The sequence below is a fragment of the Solanum pennellii genome, chromosome 2 (genome assembly GCF_001406875.1).
Source record: "Solanum pennellii chromosome 2, SPENNV200".
In the NCBI taxonomy this organism is placed as follows: domain Eukaryota; kingdom Viridiplantae; phylum Streptophyta; class Magnoliopsida; order Solanales; family Solanaceae; genus Solanum; species Solanum pennellii.
In genome coordinates this window covers 57,275,024-57,298,257 of record NC_028638.1, presented here as the reverse complement: position 1 = coordinate 57,298,257, position 23,234 = coordinate 57,275,024, and the positions used below count along the sequence as shown (strand labels likewise).

At 28.0% G+C, this 23,234-nt stretch overlaps 2 protein-coding genes across 3 annotated transcripts; one reads left to right on the top strand and one right to left on the bottom strand.

Moving 5' to 3' along the window:
* Positions 1 to 7,974: 7,974 nt before the first annotated feature.
* LOC107009443 (uncharacterized protein At5g65660) lies at positions 7,975 to 10,300 on the top strand. Its single transcript, XM_015208780.2, has 3 exons — positions 7,975 to 8,108; positions 9,481 to 9,744; positions 9,873 to 10,300. The coding sequence occupies exons 2-3, from the start codon at positions 9,517 to 9,519 to the stop codon at positions 10,107 to 10,109; spliced, it is 465 nt and encodes a 154-aa protein (XP_015064266.1). The 5' UTR covers positions 7,975 to 8,108; positions 9,481 to 9,516; the 3' UTR covers positions 10,110 to 10,300.
* Positions 10,301 to 20,938: 10,638 nt separating this feature from the next.
* Positions 20,939 to 22,612, bottom strand: LOC107009446 (transcription factor bHLH93-like). 2 transcript variants are annotated; one of them, XM_015208783.2, is made up of 4 exons: positions 21,962 to 22,612; positions 21,731 to 21,892; positions 21,284 to 21,454; positions 20,939 to 21,155 (listed from the first exon to the last, which is right to left on the bottom strand). In XM_015208783.2, exons 1-4 carry the CDS (start codon positions 22,526 to 22,528, stop codon positions 21,069 to 21,071), a joined length of 987 nt encoding a protein of 328 aa, XP_015064269.1. In that variant the 5' UTR covers positions 22,529 to 22,612; the 3' UTR covers positions 20,939 to 21,068. The 2 variants fall into 2 exon arrangements, with proteins under 2 accessions (XP_015064269.1, XP_027770175.1); XM_027914374.1 differs by having other exon boundaries at positions 20,939 to 21,091.
* Positions 22,613 to 23,234: the final 622 nt, after the last annotated feature.

Genomic DNA, 23,234 nt, shown 5'->3' with positions numbered 1-23,234 from the left:
ACAACTTAACATAATATAATACGACCACGAGTATTTTTTTTAAAAAAAAAAATTGATGTCTCTGTATAAAACAATATCTTTAAAAATAAAATAGGAAGACCTCAAACTACTCTCATCAATCATTGCAAAAAATCAAATTGAAAGTATAGAGATAAGATTAAAATATTATATATATACAGTTTTCATATGAAATAAAACATTATCTACGCCATTAACCTTATCTAGCAAACAAGATTCCATACTAAAGACAAAATTTGGTAGCTCAAATACAACAAACATAAGTTAATACACCTACAATATTATCAGAAGACTTATGTTCGATCCAGCTGATTACGAAGTCGTTTGGCTAAGAGGCAATTTACCTTTTAATGTGAGATTTCTCGATCCAAATTTGAATTTCATTGGACAATAATATAAGTAGCATACATCATCGATGGAGAAACAAACAAATAAAAAAGTATATGTATTATAAGGAATTAAGTACAATGCAACAGTGCTATTTAAGTACGCTTGAACATAACATTTAATGTTTTTATGGCTGGAGTTTAATGGTTTTATATCATTCTTTGCTCGTTAAACTCATATAAACAGTTTATATCAAAACATACTTCACATTTGTTCATATAGTTCTGTAGATTAACATGATAATAAATCTCAATTTCTTCTCAAAATATTGATAGACATAATGATATACATTGTATGTATACTAACATAATGTTTCTCAAATAAATGGGCAAATTAAGCCCAAGTCAATTTCCGTTTTCAAAGGCCTAAAAAATGTCGAAGCCCGTATTTGGTATTAGTCCAGAAACTTCACGGGCCGGAGTCCATTTAGGCCCATCTTATCAGGCTGAGGATATGACAGACTAGTCTTGGCCCAATTTGGTTAGCATTCGGCGGAAATATCATATAACTAAACAAACATCTACTAGTGAATTACTTGCTATATTTATTGATTTTTTAGTCCATTTCGGTTTCAAAATCCCAGGTACATTTTCTATTTATTTGTTCGAAATTATTTTTATGATCATTGTTTATATAATAAAAAATTATTTTTATTATATAAGTAAGATGATATGTTAAATTAAGTTTGTTTACTATTTAATTCAATTTAATCTATTCATTTGACTCACCTAGTTAATGGTGATTAAGGCTGGGTAACGGAACGGGATGTATCGATATCGTTTCTGTTCATTCCGGTTCGGTTGCGGGATGAAACAGGACATTTCGAACCGGGACACGGAAAGGAACGAAATCGAGGTTTGGTACTGGAGTACCTTACCAATTTATCTCGATTTATTTCGATTTCGGTCCGATTCTGATTAATTAATATTTATTAATTAAATTATATATATATTTATTAATTAATTTATGTTATATATTTATAAATTATAATTTATATTTTATATTAAATAATAAATACTACCCAAGTAACCCAACTACCCCCTATTAGTATAACATTTGTATTACATTCGAGACTTAGTTGAAATAGAACCCTTCCTAGAAGGTAGTTGCAAAAATTATGCACTCTACTAGTAGTTGTAAATTGAAATTGTAATTTATAATTCAAATTTAAATAAATTAAATTGATATTTTTTAATTTGTGTAATTGTTTTATCCTTATTTTTATTTAATTGTTTAAAATTACAAATTTAATTTATTTAAATTACAAGTTAATAAATATTACTTATAAATTATAACATATTAATAAATAATAAATAATAACTTATAAAGTTCAAAAGATTTAAATCTTGAAAACTTAATTAGACTTAACTACAAACTTAATAAGTAAAATTTTTATAAAAAATAACTTTAAAATAACTTAAGCAAAAAATTACATTATAAATTTAAAAACTATTAATTTAAATTTAGAAAAATAAAAAAATATTCATATTTTCGTAATTCAAAAAAGTTATTTTTTGAAATAATTAGATGTGTCATTCCTTTATCCATCACGTTCCATTCCGTTCCGTTCCGGTTTCATCCCGTTATATAGTGGTACCGGACGGGATCGAGGTTTCGTTCCGATAATTCGATGCGGTTCACCCTGATACCGGTCAACGAAGTGGTCAACTCATCCCGTTCCGATCGGGTGATCCCGTTCCGGTCCATTATCCAGTCTTAATGATGATTATCACATTTTTAAGTATGTCTTTAACAACACAAGAGAAAGTTGCTTACATTGTAAACATAAACAAGATATCATTACAATAAACACTTGAATTGGCACGTCATAGTCTTTTACTCTGTAATTACTTAACCTCTCATTCAGTGGCGGATCCAGAATTTTATAGATATGGGTGCTTATTAGCGGTGTATATAAGTTGGTTCGGTTCGATTTTACGTATTATCGATTCGATTTATAGTAATTTTGGGGTTTTTAAATATGTTAAACCAATAATCAAATCAATAAGAGATTTTCTTTTATCGATTTTGGTCCTTTAACGATTTAATTTTCAATTTAACCAAAAAGAAAATAAATCTATGATTTCTCTATAAATTTGACGCGACAACACAATAATATAATGAAAAACTATATGAGTGTAAAACGAGAAATTAAAATACATAATAATTCTTACTTTAGATTTGAAGTTTTATATAAAGAGAAGTTGTAAACTAAAAGTCACTTTGAAGTGTGAATATTTATGTATGTATTGTATGTTATTTGAATTGGTTAAAAAAAAAAGGGTGAAGCAATATACTTTTACAGCTAAAAAAGGAATGTTAGAAAAAAACAAGGGAAAAGGGTCTGATATACCCTCAACTTTGTCATTTGAAGTTGATACAACACTCGTTATGAAAGTGACTCATATATACCCTTACCGTTATACAAACGGCTCATATATACCCCTGCCGTTACAAAATGAGCTCACATATACCCTTCATTTAACGGAAGTAAAAAAAAATAGTTTTAAATTTATATTTTTTATTTTTCATTTAAAAAAATTTATTTAGGGGTATATATGATTCTTCTATTAAAGTTCAAGGTATATTTTTTTTTTTTCATACATAAATTATTTTTTGACTTCTTTTTTTATTTGAGTTTCTTATTCTTATTTTTTCTTTCTTTCATTCCTTAGTTTAAAATTAAAAATTTTAAACAATTTTTGTGTCTATATTGTAATTTGATTTTTGCATTCGAAGAAAAAAATTTGGTCATCTACAATAAGTTTTACAAGAATATTAGTGAAACATAAATAAATTTTATTATCAAAATAATAATTCTAAATTAGTCATTGAAACAAAAAAAAATCAAAAAAAATTTGTTTGACGAGGATTAAATTTACTCATATGATTATATTTTTTATAAAAAAATTAATAAAAAATTAGATTAATTTTTTTTTTCATTTCCGTTAGAGGAAAAAGGTATATGTGAGTCATTTTTTTATAAGTAGAGGTATATATATGAGTCATTTTTCATAACAAGGGATATATCAACCTAAATGACAAAGTTGAGAGTATATCAGACATTTTTCTAAAAAAACAAAGTAAAGAAATAAAACATGAGAAAGAAAAAATAAATAAAAAGTACTTTGATGGGGAATCGATCTCATCTGCCACCCTAATTATATGACATAAAACAAACTTTCAACTTATGTTCGGTGGGTGCTCACAATTATTTATATACTACCATGTTTATTTTTCTACTTAAATATATATACAACTCGAACCAGAGTTAATGGGTGCTTCAGTTCAACTTTCGACCATTAAATTCTTGAAATGACTTAGTGATATCAAAGTTTTGTAAAATTGATTTCATTTCCCCAAGTGATTAATATCTATCTCGATTTTTTCTTATGAAGATATTTTCTATTGTCCTCTCTTGTCTAGAAAAAATTATGCAAAAGTAAATGCAAACTTTTCTTTTGTTTCTTCAGCTGGAGTCAAGACACTGACTACCTTTTTGTTGGCATGCACCATCACCAAAAGAAAATTGACACGCACCGTAATATCACTAATTAAATATCTCGAGGTTCAGTTTTTGGGATTTAATTATTTTCAGTAGTGCTTAGTGTTCAAAATTTCAATCAGATAACGAAATATAAGTGCGCTTCATAAAATTTATGTTGAATTATTTGCACAATTACTATCGACAAAGTGGCCGATAGTAATGCTCAAGGTTCAAGTCATGAGAAGACAATGAGCTTTTACAATTAGCAATAAAAATAAATTTTCATTAAAATGACTCAAAATAAAATAAAAAATAAATCAATAAAAAATTATCAGACAATGAAATTTTGAATGAACTCCTATAAGCGTTACTTCCTAGAAATTTCCTTAACAAGTGGATGGCTTGGAGTTGGGAATTTAATTTTGTAGTCCGTTATATTTGTTTTGTTACGTGGTCTATTTTATAAGATCATTATTAAAGAAATTCTAGAACACAGTAAAAAATTTTGATTTCGTAATTTATAACAAATATTCATTTCGTTGTATGATGATATTTTTATAGGAGATAGGTACAAAATACATAGCAAATCTATAAAAATAAGGGAAAAGGCTTATTTTTATTTAAAATATTGATGATATGGTCGAATTATAATTGGTCACGTGTTAAAATAAAATCACAGTTAAAAAAATAATGGCATGAATAAATATTTTCTTAAATGCTAAATAACATAAATGAATCTAACTTTTAACGAATATCATAAATAAGTCTTTTTTAAAAATTTGATAATATATTTGAATTTTTTCCCTAAAAAATAATACGATAGAAATAGTATTGAAACTAAGTGACACTTGAGCTAGGAGACAACACATGGCCCATCTGCACATATCTCTTTGCACTTTTTTCTTTTCAAATTGGGTAAGATGGAACAGTTTACTATTGTCTCAGCACTGAATTGAAATTAGAGTCTACTAGTTATAATTACAATATTTAGGTATATGTCCTTAATTTTTCTAAGGACTTTTTTGTCTTCTACTATTGGATCCGTCACATCTAATTATAATAAATAATAGTGTGACATTAAGTACGTAATTAGAGTTATCTTGAAACAATTTCCTCCCTCAGTAGCCCAAAAGTAAAGCACTTTTTCTTTATTTTAGTTTCATGTCTATACTTTATATGGTACCATTCACTTGTATTCGTATAAATATCCCAAGTCATCCTCCCATTTGATCATGTACAATACTCGAAAGAAAAATTCTATCATTAAATTTGTGGATCTCGATACTCTTCTTTGTATCTGGACTTGCTTTATGAGATAATGATATGTACTACGTATATTTTATCTTTAAACTCTATTTAAGAATTTCAGTTAATATATTATTATTATTGAGTATTATTTAGCAAATTCTGTTACACCATCAATAGAGGGGTTTAGAAAACGGACAAAGTACTTTTTCTTCTTATTAATATCCTAGCTATAGTTATAGAATGTCACTTTTTTTACTCTCCTTTTCCTCTACTGTCAATTCAAACACTAAAAAGTTTGCTGAATAAAGTTAGCAAAACCTCTACAACTCTTGTTCTAGCTGATTTTGAGAAAGTTAAAACTGAACTATCCTAAAATAGTTCCATGAGTATGATAAGGACAAGTACTTGTGGGGATTATGATGGATTTGAAATATTATTAATCAAGTAAAAGCTAATAAATTTTTAATAAAAACGTATTACTTAAAAGATCTAAAGAAATGGACATTTGACCTAACTCATATTTCAAAAAACTAAATAAATTGAATCAGAATTACTTAAATCTTATAAGGAAACTATTATAAAGAGAAAATTTGATCTTCGACAGAAAAAGAAGCATAATTTACATACTCCCTTCATTTTAATTGTTGTAAAAACAGTTGGTCCGAAATAATTATATCCTTCGTCTCGTTGTAACTTAATTTATGTAATGTTAGTTTTATAATTTAATTTATATAATGTTATTAAGCTAAACACGAGGTTTAAAATAATGAAAATCAAACTTTAATAAATAAAGATAATAATTAATAATTTATTGCTACTTTTATCATTAGAGCAGGCAATAGGCAGAGACGATATACTCACGTCTCTTATTTATTTCTTTTTTCGTAATTTGGACTTGACGGTTTTGTCGTGTTATGATGTTTCAAAATTACAGTTAATTAAGGGTGGAAAATAGAAATACAAACTACTTGGGTGTAAATTGTCATGTACAGTTGTAAAGTTAGGATAGCTGTGACTTGTAAAATACAAAATTCCGTTTTAGCTAGTCGGTAGATACACTTTTACTAGGGTAGGCAAAATCGAAATCTAAATTAAAATTTGACCTTATTACATCTTCAGTTAAAATTTTCGAATTACATATCAAATTGATTTTAAAATTTTACAAGTTTCGGATTTAGGACTTGAAATCTTTGTACTATCATAAATATATATACTAGTAAATGAGTTATGTAAGTAACAACCAAAGGATCTAGTATGATAAATTGAAGTTAATTTTTCGTTAATCAGATATCTAGATTTAAATTTTGGATATAGAAAAATTGTTACTAGAGAGCGTTACAATGCTAGTGGATAGTACAATATATTTTTGTCGCCATTTGAGGAATTTATGGCAGTGGTCCTTGTGGAAGCATATACCAAAAGCATCAAAAGCTTTATGTAGCTGATCTGTAATTGACTATAGATATCATCGTATGAAAGCAACCTTAATTGGTTGAACATTTGATTTGGATAAGAAGAGGAATATGACTGATCAGACAAATTTCAACCCTTTAACTCAAGTAGGCACAAGACATCTTTGTCTTGATTCAGTTGATTGTTTAATTTCATGAGTTACGGCGGCGGCGGCGTGCGTCGTTGTATGGGAGAGGAAAATGTTACATTTTCAATGGTACCACTAGCATGAGCCAAACCCTAGCTATAGCTAAGAGAATTGGGTAGATGTTCAGTTGTGGACCTGTTATGTACGCAAGTGGCTCATGAATTTTGACTTTTCTATTACATGATCATATATATATATAAGTTGGAATCCAAACCACAATACTTCGAACCGACTTTTGGTTCATTCATGTATGTAAATAAAGAGTCAGATTTTTCACTAAATGATCGATTAAAAAATTTGATTAATATAATTTTTTTTATTAAAAGGGTGTCAATTTGTATCCATGTCTGACGGCAAGCATCTTACTTTAGTGTATATGAGTTTTTTTTTCTTGTCTTTGACATTGAAGAATACTAAAAGAAAAACAAGAACTTGTGGGCCAAAAAGTAGAAGATACGTACAACTTTTGTTATAAAACGTTTCAAACTTGAATTCCTTAGTCTACCATATTCAACGTTTTTAGTTTCTCTGAATTGTGGAACTTCACTGTTTCCTCTCGTGAAATACGTTGTGTCAAGCTTGAAATGTGTTAGCTAGGCCACACTAGTTTAAATTAACACCCCATGCTAATTACTTATACGATGACTTTGATAAGTGTGCTTAATTATACTTTGGACTAAGCAGACGAGACTTAATTGGTTAATAACAGAATTAAAATGGTCCACAACTCATTGGTTCTTTTAGGTTTTTTTCATCAAATGTGATGACTATGGTATCTATTTGTTATTAAGTTTCTGACTCTATTAGTTTTGCCTTTGTCCTAGCATCCTAAGTATGTTAGATAAGAAAATCATTTTAAAGTCCTGTGTGGACAAACTTTTAAATATATATAATTTTAAAATATTATTAATAACAATAATTAGATATTCATTGATGTAGTCCTTTAATTTCACATGGCACATATAATCTGAACATGAATTTTTTAAATAAAATATTGAAGTCATGTTGCAAAATCAAAATTAAAATCACAACTTAAATTTAAAATCTTACGTTTTGAAAAAATTGGGATAGTCCTAATTTAAAGTTAAAAGTAGAAATTTAGTATGAATTTCATCATAAACCAACACTACTTTTAAATTATAAACCTAAAATTCAACGACAAACGCCTACCCAAATAAGGTAAAAAATTAATGAAACAAGATAAGTTATCAAAAACCGTATCCTTATCTCATGTAACGTTTTGAGATAAGAATAGAAGAATTGGATATATATATATATATATATATACACATAGAGGATGGAATGCCATGTATACTTGTGAACTTTTAACAACTCAAAGGGTCAACAATCAACACAGCTCTTCTACCGGTGAGTACATAGAGAAAAACTATTTTATTAGTGATCTCTATTTTTTACTTTCGTGCTAACAAAATTGTACTAGTATTTGATATCTTCATGCCAAATCTAGTTGAATCCACCACTTCCTACTTTTTCATAATCAGCAATCACTTTATATATATGAAATACATTTTTTTTAATTATATTAATATATTAATTAGTTTATTTAATTTAATTTACTTTGAAGATCAATTAAATTGATTTTTGAAGTGAAACAAGTAAGAATCGTGTACCTTTTCACGGTGATAAGACGGCAAAGACAGAATATTTCATGTCTTATGGATGTTTCCAGGAAGCTGCCCATGTGAAAAGACTTTTGGGATATTACCAAAATTCTAAATATTAGCAACAAATAAAGAAACTGACAGAAGTAAAAAGATCAGAAATAGATGAGTTCGATTTTCAGTATCCCTAGATAATTTTATTTTCTAGGGTGAACGTCTCAATAATTTTTAGTGATTTGTAGATTTAATTTACACTTTGATATTTTAAACCTTATTCACTATGTTTATATTTATCAAATTTTTTAGTGAAAATCTTAAATTATTAAGTGTTTAACTTAAGTTGGCGTCAATAGAATGATTCGGAGGCAATGCATCGAAAAGGACATTACAGAATACCATTGTCTGTTGCCAGCTCAGTGGCATTTCCGTTTTCTTGTTTCCACACTGCAAACTTATAAGTTTGTCCAACCAACTTTCTAAAGTTCTCTTGTTGTAATTTTTATAGTGTTTCATCTTCTTGTCACTTGTTAATAGAAATTTTATGAAATTAAACCACATGTTTTGTAATAGACTTATAGTGAATGCAATTTTTGGTCTAAGCTCAAACGTGCTTGAAGCAGAGTTTTAATACCTTTTACCACAAATGCTCCACTACAAAAACGAAACGAACATATAGATTGGTGTTTGACCATGACTTTAATTGCAAAATTATAGTCAGTATTCGCATGATTGAAAGTTTTGGCCATCATTACTTGCAAATATTGGACTTTAGTAGTTTCAATTTTTAAAAAATATTGATAAAATATAATACGTTTAATTAAAAACTATTCATTCATAAAAAATAAAAATAAAAGCAATCTTTTACCAATGGGGAAAAAGATTACTTCAAAAGGGTCCCAGCTTTTCCTCCGTACACTGACCGGGACAGTGGATGTACCTTTATTGTGTACACATTTCTCAGTTTATAAATTCGTGCCCCTCTGTTTGCTTTGCCTCACAACTCTTCTTTCAGTCCTCTGTATTTCTATTTCTTTCTTAAATTTACCAATACTTCTTATCATATTTTTCGTTTTTTTTTTCTCTAAACATAAATTGTTTGTTGCACTGTATGTTGGAAGGAGAAAATTTGAATTATTATCAGCAGAGAAAAAACAATGGAGAATCAAAATTATGCACCGGCCCATTCAGACCCGTCGCGGCCTTCACTTGGGTTCCCTCTGGGAACTGCGCTTCTATTGCTAATAATATTCAGCTTGAGTGGTATCTTCTCTTGCTGCTACCATTGGGACAAGCTTCGATCTCTCCGTCGATCCTTCGCCAACAGAACAGATCTCGAAGCCGGCGGAGACCCTTCATATTTGAAATCTAAACGAGCATACATGGTAAGATTTAAAATTAGTTGGATCGGCTATATAAATCTATTCAATTTTAATTTAATCTCAGAATTTTACCCTAAAAAAAAGAGTCTAATTGGGCTATTGCTGAATTTTATGGTTGCTCTGTTTTACAGAATTGTAAGCAAAACCAAATATCAGACATGCCAGCAGTGTTAATGCCTGGAGATCAAGTACCCAAGTTTATAGCATTGCCATGTCCATGTCAGCCTCCTCGACCAGACAAGGTACTTGCAGAGGTTCAGCAGCAGCCGTCATCTCCAATGAAGCCACCTCCTCATACACCAGTACGGGCAGTGGCAGAGGCAGAGGATGTAACTTTCACTCAAATTCGTAGTACTTTTTACTTGTAAATATAAATTAAATTTAAATCAGCAATTTTCTAGTACATTTTTACTCTTTTTGAGACTTGGATGTGGTACATAAAAAATCTTTTATGGTGATTGTAGTAAACAGTGAAGTGTGTGCAAACAAAATTTTATATTTGTATCTATAAAGAAAATAATTTGCAAGGATATTTTTGAAAGTATAAGGCTTTTTGACAGAATGGTATGGATTGGATTTGATCCCAAAGTGTAATAATCACAGCATGTTAAGTTTGTGTTTGATTCAAGTTGTAGGTTCAGTATTCAGTTTGAAATTATTAAAGTTTAATGTGGTAATTGATAGATTAAATTTTTTGATTTGGTATAGTATTCAGTAATGCCGTATTGAAGTTGTAGCTAATTATATTAAAAAGTTAATAGAGAGTATTATTTTTCCAACTATTTCTATTTTTATATGTGGAGAAATGATATGACAAAAGATCAATGACAAAGAAAACATCAAGAAAAGAAATTGATACAACTAATGACGTATTTGGGTTGTTATGTTCATTCTTTTATCTTTCTTCTTTGGATTTGTACTAATGAGTAATGTACATGTTGATACATGATCTTTCATTAAATAAATAATTTGGTATTCGAGAAATACAAATACCAAACTGTACTAATGTCTTGTACCAAATTCAAACTTGAATACCATAATTTTAAAATTTTACTCTCGGATACTATAGCGAATACTCAATTACCAAATATTTCAATTCGATTTGATGATTCAGTTTTCGATATTTTATTTTCAACCCTAGTTGTAGCCAATAACCAAGATCGAAAGTAACAGTGATGAGATAAATACAAAGTGGCAAAGTGATGACATATACATCACAACAAAATTAACTTTAAGCGGCATTAAATATTGATACAAATAAGAGTGCTAAAGTATTTACCGGCATCAGTTAAGTGTCATTAGAACCAATGTCGCTAAATGATTTAGGAACATATACAAGAGTGACAATTGCCGCTAAAAATACATATTTAGCAGCAATTAAAAATTAAATACAGCTAATGGCCATTTTTATTATAGTGATAGTTCCGAATTAATGTCTTTGTCCATTTATATGAGTCGATTTATTTACTCATAATTTTGTAGACTTATAAGCGTAATAGATGTCAATGAGCTTTTAATCATGAGTCATGAGAAAACATATTAGAATGATGTAAATGTGATAAAAACTAAATCTCGGACGTAGATGAAATTAATCTCAAGAAGAAGAGATGTTAGATTATAAAATAAAGTCTACATTTTAAAATGAAAAGGAACAAAAGAAAAATAAGAGAGAGAAGATACTCCATATGGGGCTGTAATATAATATTAGATCGGGATTTTTGGTACCAATAAATCAAGTTTTTGGTTTTGATAATGCATGTACGAATTCTTTGCATCACTAAATTAATATGATATATAATAATAGAGGAGTAACTCTTAATCGCAAGTAAAATACTTGTTACGTGAAATGTAGAATATCAACAATAAGCTACTATGAATATCGATAACAATAAAATTATACTCACTATGTTCTTTTCTAATAATATATATATAACTTAATTCCCTTAATTTAATATGAAAAATATTACTTGCCTGAACGTATGTTGTTAAAAGAGATTCTTTTACACTATTATACTCCTTTTAATTGATTGCTTTAAGATAATAATCAACTTACATTACTGTTTCAATACTTGCGGTTATGTTGCAAATATTTCTTTATACTATTACTATAGTTTAATTACTGACTACTGTAATATAGTCAACTTACATTACTAGTTTGATACTTTAGGATAATCTTTTTGAAAAAGGACAACTTTAATAATGCCAAAAATTTTACATTATCAATATAAATTTGTTATGATTCTACTTTTACCACTCAAAGATTTCCTCTTCTAGCAGATTCGTTCTGTCTTTATCATTCAATTTATGCGAGGTCTATTCGATGGTCGTAGTAATAAAAAAATAATTTTTACAAAATCAAATATTTTACTTTGGACAAGTGTTCAAAGCAAGTAGAATTTGATTAGTAGTCACGTAGCATATACACAACACAAATGATGGTTGATTATAAAGTGAAGCGAATCACTCAAAATTATCAACTACAAAAAAATCAGGTAAATATTTGAATATTACAATTAGAATATAAGGAATTAGCAGTAAATAATATTTTATAGCTAAAATAACAAAAATTTTATGCTAATCTTAAGATATTAGCTACGAATTATAAGAAAAATCAATTAGTTAAGATTGATCTTTTTGTGCAAATTAACGAGAGACTGGTCAAACTCAAACATATGATTTTATTTTATTTTTATGAAATTTGAATTCCAAACCATTGTTTGGTTCTTTGATATCAAACTGATGTGTCAACAGTTTGAATATATATATATTCGTTAAATTAAATTTAATTTATATATACGATGTAATTTTTTAAGCGGAAGTCGTTTCGACACTTTCACTCTGCCCCTGAGAATAGTAACAATCAATAGCCCACTAATGGAGTGTGTGATGATTAAGGCAAATATAGTAAAAATCACATAAAAGAAGAGGAAAAGTAGAAAGTTAAGGGAGATAAAAGTGACAGATGGTATGTGTATCAACCACTTTATTTTTTAACTCAGACCTAATTTTGCTGTAGAATGAAAGTGGCCCTTTTGTTGCAATTATAAGTTGCACCACTTAACCATGTGCTTCCGTCATTCCTAATGATTTTGCACTTTGTTTTTCTTGTCTTTTTTTTTTCACTATACATATAAACTTTCGTGTTTTTTTTTTCAACCTTTCACCATCACGACCGAACTTGCTTACCATGCCGCTCATTCTCTTATTTGACCTTTTTGTTAACCAATTTTTTTTTTTTAGTTTTTGTGATTAAGAGCCTGTTTGGTTTAGCTTAAAAGCTGGTCAAATTGACTTAAAAACTGATTTTTAACTTATTTAGCTGTTTGACAATACTCAAAATAACTTATTTTAAGTTTAAAAAAACTTATTTTAAGCCAAAAGTTAAAAGCTGGGGTAGGGGTGCTTTTTCTTTTAGCTTATAAGTTGTTTTAAGTTGACCACATTTTTATCTTTTTGCCCTTAATATTTTTATACAATCTCCAAATTACCCATATAACCCTAACATCTCTTTCTTCCATTTTTCCCTTTTCACGTTTGGCATAGCAACTTCAGCACTTTTATCCAAATACATTACTGCTTATTTTAAAAATAAGTTTCAGCACTTTCAAAAGTACTTTTTTAAAGCTGCTTTTATTAAGCCCATCCAAACGGGCCCTAAATAATATATAATAATAATATTTTTCTTAATAATCTTAAATATAAATTCATTCATATTCTTGAATATCGGGTGGATTCACAAATAATCGCTTTCTCAAACTTTGAAATTAAAAAATATATACTTATTGTCGCTTTTTATTTTTTTCATTTTCAAAGTATGAAGAATGAAAATAAATTGTCAATATATTCCACTTGCTTAGTGCTTTTTTACTCTGCTCAAATATGCAACCTTTCTCCATTGAAAGATGTAGTTGGGATTAGTTGAAAAATTCAAACACTCAAGTTAAAGTGTGTGACTATTTTTTCGTTGACAGAAGCATAATATTGTTTATTTTATCATGTACAAACTTAATTCAATTTTCAATACGATAAACATGCCAAACTTCTTTCAATAACTTGATATCAGAAGATTAGCCCCATAACTAATCAATGCTAGTAAACAAAGTAACTTGCAGCTGTATATACAATTAATTTTTTGCATAAAATTTAAATTAATAAAACATCGCAAAAGAAAATATAGAAAAAATAATATTTATGCAATATTTAATACGCATATAACTCTTCTGTAAACCAGCTAACTAACAACCCTTTAGGATTCGAAAATGTACGGATGTTAATTAGAGCATGTTGCTCTAGGACCCGTTGTCTGCGAATCGTTCTGGAAAATGACATTTTAGGGGGCAACTACTAGTGCCAACGTTAGTGACCATATCAATAAAATAATGTAGATGATGTAACCATTAATAAGAAATTTTGATACTCTTAAAAATTAATATATTAAATATGTCATAATAACATTTGTGTGGTTGTAAAAAAATTTAAAACGTGTACTCACTGTCTATCAAAGCTCCACCTACGGGTTCCCAGTAGTTTTAGCTTATACATTGTTTTTGTATTAAAATTGTCACTCAATCACTTCTTAGTGTAAGTAATTATTGTTATATGTTATTATATAAAAAAATTGTAAAGATATAGTACATGGCTTAACTCAACTCTAAACACTAATGAATTGTTCTAAGGAGATTGATCAGCAATTTATTTTTAATCAATGTAAAACTTTTGTCCATTCTAACACCCCCTTCACATCCTATCCCAATTGGCACGCATAAATTCTTCTTATTTTGTGATTTTTTAGTTATATACATCATCATATTTATATTTATGTCAAACGCTATTATTGCAAGCCTTATATTATAATTATATGATCAAAGGTCTTCTTTATTTTATTAAATATCGTGCCAAATTAAACTAGACTATTATTATTGAAACGGAGTAATTCTTTTTCTCTCTCTTGTAATTCTATACATTAAATGAAAGTTGCTTTGTAATAGTGGAGCAAGATTCTTATTAGTGGGCTTAAAGCCAATCATGAAATTAGGCAGATAAACATGACAGCATTCATTCATTTTTTTTTATTTTTTTGGTTATAGCTATACCACTGGCTCCTTTAATTTTCAGTAGACGCCCATAGAAATAAAGTGTGGCATCAGTGGGGGTTTTCGAATTCTCACGCATTACCCATTTTTCTTTCGACTCTTAATAGTATTATAATTGTTCTATGACTGTCTTCATTATGATTGTGTATGTAGCTCAAGTTTTTTTTTTTTTTGAACTTATGAAGTCTAAATTAGTCCATGAAAAGTTGTCAAAAAATTGAAATAAAATTTTATTTATTATATACTTATATGCAACTATTATTAAAAAGAAAACAAAGTTGGACAATATTAGTTTTATTTAATAATTTAAATATATAAATTGATTAATTAAAACTTGATATAAGTGGAATAGTTGGGGTATGTCAATTTATTTAAAAATAGTATGAACTCAACCCGTTTCAGGCCCAAATAGCTATAGCCTATTGAACAAGTTTGGACAATAATACATTCATCAATTAATGAGGACGGAAAGGTTTTGTGTTCTTCTTCGATTCTGTCTTTTCATTCTTTTATTTTTTTAATAATTCATGGATCATCCGTCATTTAGTATTGGGATTACTCAAATAGTCACTTCAAACTCTAAATAAATCTATATTTTTGAAGATTCGAAATTGGTTGAAAACAAGTTTAAGAGCTTGCATAATCTTCTAACAATGGATAAGCAAAGTTCGAAGAAGCATAAAACACAAAAAGAGGCACATGCAAAGACACCCAAGAAGAGGGATAGAAAGCTTGCAATCGCCATATCCAGACCTCCACTGCCACCGGTACGTATTTCGATTTTATTTATTTTTTGTAATTTTTTTTGGTCACATGCAATGACTTTTTTGTATTATCAGAAAAAATATTTTTATATTGTTCAGATTATTCATTTGATACAGAAAATCTTAATTTTTTGTACATTTTGTTTATTAAGTATGACTACCTCTTGCTTCTTTATTTCTATAAACAGCTTCACACCCATATCATTCCTAATTATCATCTGAGAAGAATTGCCTTCTACAATATATCGGATAATAATATTTTTTTTCAATTCATCAATATTTAATTCAGTAGCAATGGCTGAGATTAGATTCATATATGAAATATTTTCCCCAACTACTATCCCATCACTTTTGTATCGGTTGTATGTAACCTCACTCTCCCATATTCCCGAATGCCTTAGCAATATCGTAATATTCATTACGAAAATTCACAAAATTACCTTCAAGGAAATTAAGAATCTCGTTTCTGCAAAAAAAATTGGGACGATCACTGATGAAAAATTATAATTTAATTTAGTGTTTTATATTGGATAAAACTGATGTTTGAAACACATAAGTTAATGCGTTTTTATGGGACTAATAGTTGTAGCGTAATAAAAGTAGGATTTAATTTAAATTTCAGTTTCTAATCCCCCAAATCACGCAACAAACCGATAAAATTGCATACTATATAATGTATCAGACGGTTTTATTATGTATCCGAAACTTATTAAAAATAGTAAAAATTACGTAAACCACATAGTGTAAAACATAAATTACCTCCTATCCCTACTCTTTTTCAATTTACAAAAAATTTCTTATTTTTAATAAGTTTCGGATACATAATAAATAAGGGATTTTTTGTAAATTGAAAAAGAGTAGGGATAGGAGGTAATTTATGTTTTACACTATGTGGTTTACGTAATTTTTACTATTTTTAATAAGTTTCGGATACATAATAAATAAGGGATTTTTTGTAAATTGAAAAAGAGTAGGGATAAGATGTAAATTATGTTTTACACTATGTGGTTTACGTAATTTTTACTATTTTTAATAAGTTTCGGATACATAATAAATAAGGGATTTTTTGTAAATTGAAAAAGAGTAGGGATAAGATGTAAATTATGTTTTACACTATGTGGTTTACGTAATTTTTACTATTTTTAATAAGTTTCGGATACATAATAAATAAGGGATTTTTTGTAAATTGAAAAAGAGTAGGGATAAGATGTAAATTATGTTTTACACTATGTGGTTTACGTAATTTTTACTATTTTTAATAAGTTTCGGATACATAATAAATAAGGGATTTTTTGTAAATTGAAAAAGAGTAGGGATAAGATGTAAATTATGTTTTACACTATGTGGTTTACGTAATTTTTACTATTTTTAATAAGTTTCGGATACATAATAAATAAGGGATTTTTTGTAAATTGAAAAAGAGTAGGGATAAGATGTAAATTATGTTTTACACTATGTGGTTTACGTAATTTTTACTATTTTTAATAAGTTTCGGATACATAATAAATAAGGGATTTTTTGTAAATTGAAAAAGAGTAGGGATAAGATGTAAATTATGTTTTACACTATGTGGTTTACGTAATTTTTACTATTTTTAATAAGTTTCGGATACATAATAAATAAGGGATTTTTTGTAAATTGAAAAAGAGTAGGGATAAGATGTAAATTATGTTTTACACTATGTGGTTTACGTAATTTTTACTATTTTTAATAAGTTTCGGATACATAATAAATAAGGGATTTTTTGTAAATTGAAAAAGAGTAGGGATAAGATGTAAATTATGTTTTACACTATGTGGTTTACGTAATTTTTACTATTTTTAATAAGTTTCGGATACATAATAAATAAGGGATTTTTTGTAAATTGAAAAAGAGTAGGGATAAGATGTAAATTATGTTTTACACTATGTGGTTTACGTAATTTTTACTATTTTTAATAAGTTTCGGATACATAATAAATAAGGGATTTTTTGTAAATTGAAAAAGAGTAGGGATAAGATGTAAATTATGTTTTACACTATGTGGTTTACGTAATTTTTACTATTTTTAATAAGTTTCGGATACATAATAAATAAGGGATTTTTTGTAAATTGAAAAAGAGTAGGGATAAGATGTAAATTATGTTTTACACTATGTGGTTTACGTAATTTTTACTATTTTTAATAAGTTTCGGATACATAATAAATAAGGGATTTTTTGTAAATTGAAAAAGAGTAGGGATAAGATGTAAATTATGTTTTACACTATGTGGTTTACGTAATTTTTACTATTTTTAATAAGTTTCGGATACATAATAAATAAGGGATTTTTTGTAAATTGAAAAAGAGTAGGGATAAGATGTAAATTATGTTTTACACTATGTGGTTTACGTAATTTTTACTATTTTTAATAAGTTTCGGATACATAATAAATAAGGGATTTTTTGTAAATTGAAAAAGAGTAGGGATAAGATGTAAATTATGTTTTACACTATGTGGTTTACGTAATTTTTACTATTTTTAATAAGTTTCGGATACATAATAAATAAGGGATTTTTTGTAAATTGAAAAAGAGTAGGGATAAGATGTAAATTATGTTTTACACTATGTGGTTTACGTAATTTTTACTATTTTTAATAAGTTTCGGATACATAATAAATAAGGGATTTTTTGTAAATTGAAAAAGAGTAGGGATAAGATGTAAATTATGTTTTACACTATGTGGTTTACGTAATTTTTACTATTTTTAATAAGTTTCGGATACATAATAAATAAGGGATTTTTTGTAAATTGAAAAAGAGTAGGGATAGGAGGTAATTTATGTTTTACACTATGTGGTTTACGTAATTTTTACTATTTTTAATAAGTTCCGGATACCATCTGATACATTATATAGTATGCCATTTTATCGGTTTGTTGCGTGATTTGGGAGATTAAAAACTGAAATTTAAATTAAATCCTACTTTTAATACGCTACAATTGTTAGTCCCATAAAAAAACGCACTAACTTATGTGTTTCAAACATGAGTTTTATCCAATATAAACACTAAATTAAATTATAATTTTTCATCAGTGATCGTCCCAATTTTTCTTGCAGCAACGAGATTCTTAATTTCCTTGAAGGTGATTTTGTGAATTTTCGTAATGAATATTACGATATTGCTAAGGCATTCAGGAATATGGGAGAGTGAGGTTACATACAATCGATACAAAAGTGGTGATTAGGGAAAATATTTCATATATGAATCTAATCTCAGCCATTGCTACTGAATTAAATATTGATGAATTGAAAAAAAATATTATTATCCGATATATTATAGAAGACAATTCTTCTCCGATGATAATTAGGAATGATATGGGTGTAAGACTGTTTATAGAAATAAAGAAGCAAGAGGTAGTCATACTTAATAAACAAAATGTACAAAAAATTAAGTTTTTCTGTATCAAATGAATAATCTGAAAAATATAAAAATATTTTTTCTGATAATACAGAAAAGTCATTGCATGTGATCAAAAAAAATTACAAAAAATTCGAAATACGTACCGGTGGCAGTGGAGGTCTGGATATGGCGATTGCAAGCTTTCTACCCCTCTTCTTGGGTGTCTTTGCATGTGCCTCTTTTTGTGTTTTATGCTTCTTCGAACTTTGCTTATCCATTGTTAGAAGATTATGCAAGCACTTAGACTCGTTTTCAACCAATTTCGAATCTTCATAAATATAGATTTATTTAGAGTTTGAAGTGACTATTGAGTAATCCCAATACTAAATGACGGATGATCCATGAAGTATTAGAAAAATAAAAGAATAAAAAGACAGAATCGAAGAAGAACACAATACCTTTCAAGAATCTTGGACGAAAATGGCGGACAGAGAGCACCAATTTTGAGTTTCAAAATTGAGTAGATGAAAGGTTGAGAAAGTGATGCCTTAATTTTGGGAGTGGAGTAAATGGGTTTTGTTATTTGGGAAAAATAAAGAGTAAAATTAGGGGTAAGACTTAATTGGTTAGGATTCTAATTTATTTGGGGAAAATAAAGAGTAAATTTAGGGGTTATATTTAATTAGTTAGGATTCTAATTTAATAATGTATCCGCCAGATTAGATTTAGAGAAAATAGGAATTTTAGTATTTTTTAAAAATATAAGAGAAATATGGAGAATATGTAAACTTAAGTTGTATATTCAGGTAATCCATCTAGATATGTCAAATGGGCCGGTCCAGTCCTGATTGGGCCTACAATTGAACCATGGGCTATATAAAGCAGGACCCATCCTGTTAATAAGTAAATAATGGGCCTGTTGAAGTTCGATGCGTAACAGAATATGTGGATCCGTGTCGGTAACTAGACCCAAGACCCAATTGGACCGGGCCAAAGAAAGGCTAGCACATTTAATTTAATTCGGGAAAATTACGGTTAAAGAAACTTATAATACTTAACTTATCATCATAGTTAAAGATTGCTATAATTATTACTGACGACTAATATTAATAATTAATTACGTGAACGGACTTCGAGTTTGTATAATTCGTCACATTTATATAATTCACAACTAACAATTCTTCGTTTGATTTGTATTTTATATGTGATGATTTGTATTTGTATATAATGAAGATTTCCTTTGATTTTTCAGTTTTGTTTCCCTATAAATGCAATTTTTTTCTCTTTTTGTATAACTTTTTTAAAGTTTGTATGTACGTGTAGTTTTCTAAATTTGTATAATATAATTTACATAATGTAATTTGTATAAATATAATTTGCATAATTGTTTAAAGTTCATTAATGTTTGTATCATTTTGTTCTTTCGAGTTTTATCGTATCTATATAATTTCAGTCTTTCATATTATTCAATTATACAAAAACGCGTAAATCTATAAACGTCACCGTGAATTAGAAAAATTATTGCTCTCTCTCACTTCTCTCCTTCCACTCCCAATTTGGCTCACCAGATATACAAATACACATGCATACCAGTTAGATATATATAATTATTTTGACGGATATACATATACAATTCGCCTTTCTTCTACTCTCTGTCCTTTCTCGCTCGTCTCTCTCCTTCCTATAACATGTATCTATGAATCATAATTACCAAACTATAATTATAAAACATAATTAAGCTATTTTTTCAATGACTATATGCGAAATCCCCTCTTTATGTCATATAATAATAGTAGTAAAAAGAAAAAATCTCCAAGATAAGTAATTAAGTATTAGAATCAAATTAAACACAGTACTATTAATCTATGGGGTGGATTGTCCATATCTTCTATGATTCTGCAATTGATGATATATGACTTGTCATATGTATTATCGTGACCTATTTCATTTTTTTTCCAGAGGATATAATAAAGTAGACGAAATTAAACAATAAAGGGAATTAACTCAATTTGAGAAAGATCATTAACATTTATTTAATTGCTATACTCATGGAACAAGAGAAAAAAACTCTCAAACACATTCTTTGAGACCAAAATGTATCATTCTCAACAATCATACACATCTTCCTCCATAACCTGCAGTTTTGAACAGAGCTTGCTTCACGTCTTCAGAATTTAAAATTGTTCGATGATCCACTGACTATCAAAAAATAATAATTAAATAAACCGGTCATTTAATTTGTATTTGAATATATTTATATATATATTAAACTCTAGCATTCACTTTTAAGGGTATAAAAATAAAAAAAATAATTAATTGTAGATTACCTCAGAACAAGAAGCTCTCATTGAGAAGTCACTGAAACAGCTGACAACACATTGTTGAACCTCAAGCCCTAATGCTTCCATTGTGTGTACTGTTGATAACAGTAAACCTGGCTTCGTTCCACAACATATCTCTATGCTCGTTTCATCCTCATTTCTCCTTTCTACGTCAAACTACAAAAACGATATTTTACTATTTACTTTTTCTAATCGATATACATACATAAATAACTATACACTCATTATCATATATTTTTAATTATATTAGTTAGGTGGTATTACCCCCCACCACAAATGGACAAATATATACGACGACAAAGCTCATTAGAAACAGTGTTAATTCACATTTACTTATTCTAATGTACAAATTATTTTCCGAAAGAAAACAAAAAAGCATTATATTATTTGAATTTTGACGTAGATAATAATTTAATAGAAGAAAAATTGTACCTTTGGAGGATTTCTTACAAGTGCTTCATTAGTCTTTAACCCCTTGAAATTACCCAGAAATTTAATGTCCTTAATTTCGTTTTCTTCATGCAACCTGTTGATTTTATCTAATAGCTCCTTCACATAATCAATTGTATCTCCAAGTATAGATGTTCTATCCATCTGTTAATCAAATAATTAATAATAATAATTTAATAAAGAGAAAATTAATTAATTAATTAATTAAATCACCTTGCTTATTTTGGGTACAATAGATCTAAGCATAGAGAGTCTGTCATTAAGTCTTTTCCTTCTTCTCCTTTCTGCCATAAGATTCTTAGAAGGCTGTCCTTCTACTTTTTTCACTTTATAATTTTTACTCTTTTTTTCTCCCACAATTCTTGAAGTTGCTTCTTCCATTTTGACCACTTTGTTAATATTGTAACAACTAAATGAGTCTTCATAATGCCCATGAAAATCAGCAGAAAAATGACCAATTTGCCCTTCCTCCATAATGGCTCTTTCTTGAATATTATTATTATAATTAGAAGAATCAATAACTAGTTGAGGTGGGGTAGTAGTAGTGAAAGAATGAAGAAAAGGGTATGATGATTCTTGAAAATCAGGACATGGAAAATAATTGGATTGTGAAGGAGACATTATGAGGTCTAAAAGGGAAGAATTTGAAGGTATAAATTCAGGATTTTGTTGATAAAAAGTTGGTGATTCAATGTTCCATGCATTTGCAAAAGTGTTGTTCCAATTTTCTATCCTTGGAGAAACTATTTCTTCTAAAAGATCTTCTTGAGTGAGCTCCATTTTTTTTCCCCTCTCTCTCTATTATTACAACAAAAATGTTGATAAGGAGATGTCCTCAGGTGACAGCTAACGTGATGTTGCCTCTAAGCTAAAAGGAATGTATATATAGACAAATCAAACCATACTCTTGCCTTTTCAATTAAAATATGTATAAGATTTTAATGCACATTTTATAGTGTTAAAATTTAATTATATAATTTAATTTTTTTGAATTATAAAAATATCTTAAAATTAGTGGATTCAGAATGTATCTCAAAGAGTTATTTTGTTTCTAATATATCAGTCAATATCATGATATATCGTATTTTGATTTGAAATACATCATTTAATGTTTTAATACATTACGTAAAGTTATGTATTTAACCCATACATCGCGTAAAGTTATGTATTTGACCTATACATCGCGTAAAATGATATATCTGATCGATATATCGCATGATGTGATATATTCGATCGATATATCGTGTAAAATAATGTATCCAACAGATATATCCGTAAAGTAGGATGTCATAACCTTTTCAAATAATAGAAAATTTTATAAAATATGATAAAATAATTAAGTTGTTTCTTAAATTATTTTTTCCTTAAAAATAAATATTATGGTAAATATTTACCTATATCGACTATCAATGGTTTATATCAAATTAAAGTTTAAACTTTTATATATGAAAAATATAAATATGTGTGTGTTTTAAGGGAGAGACAC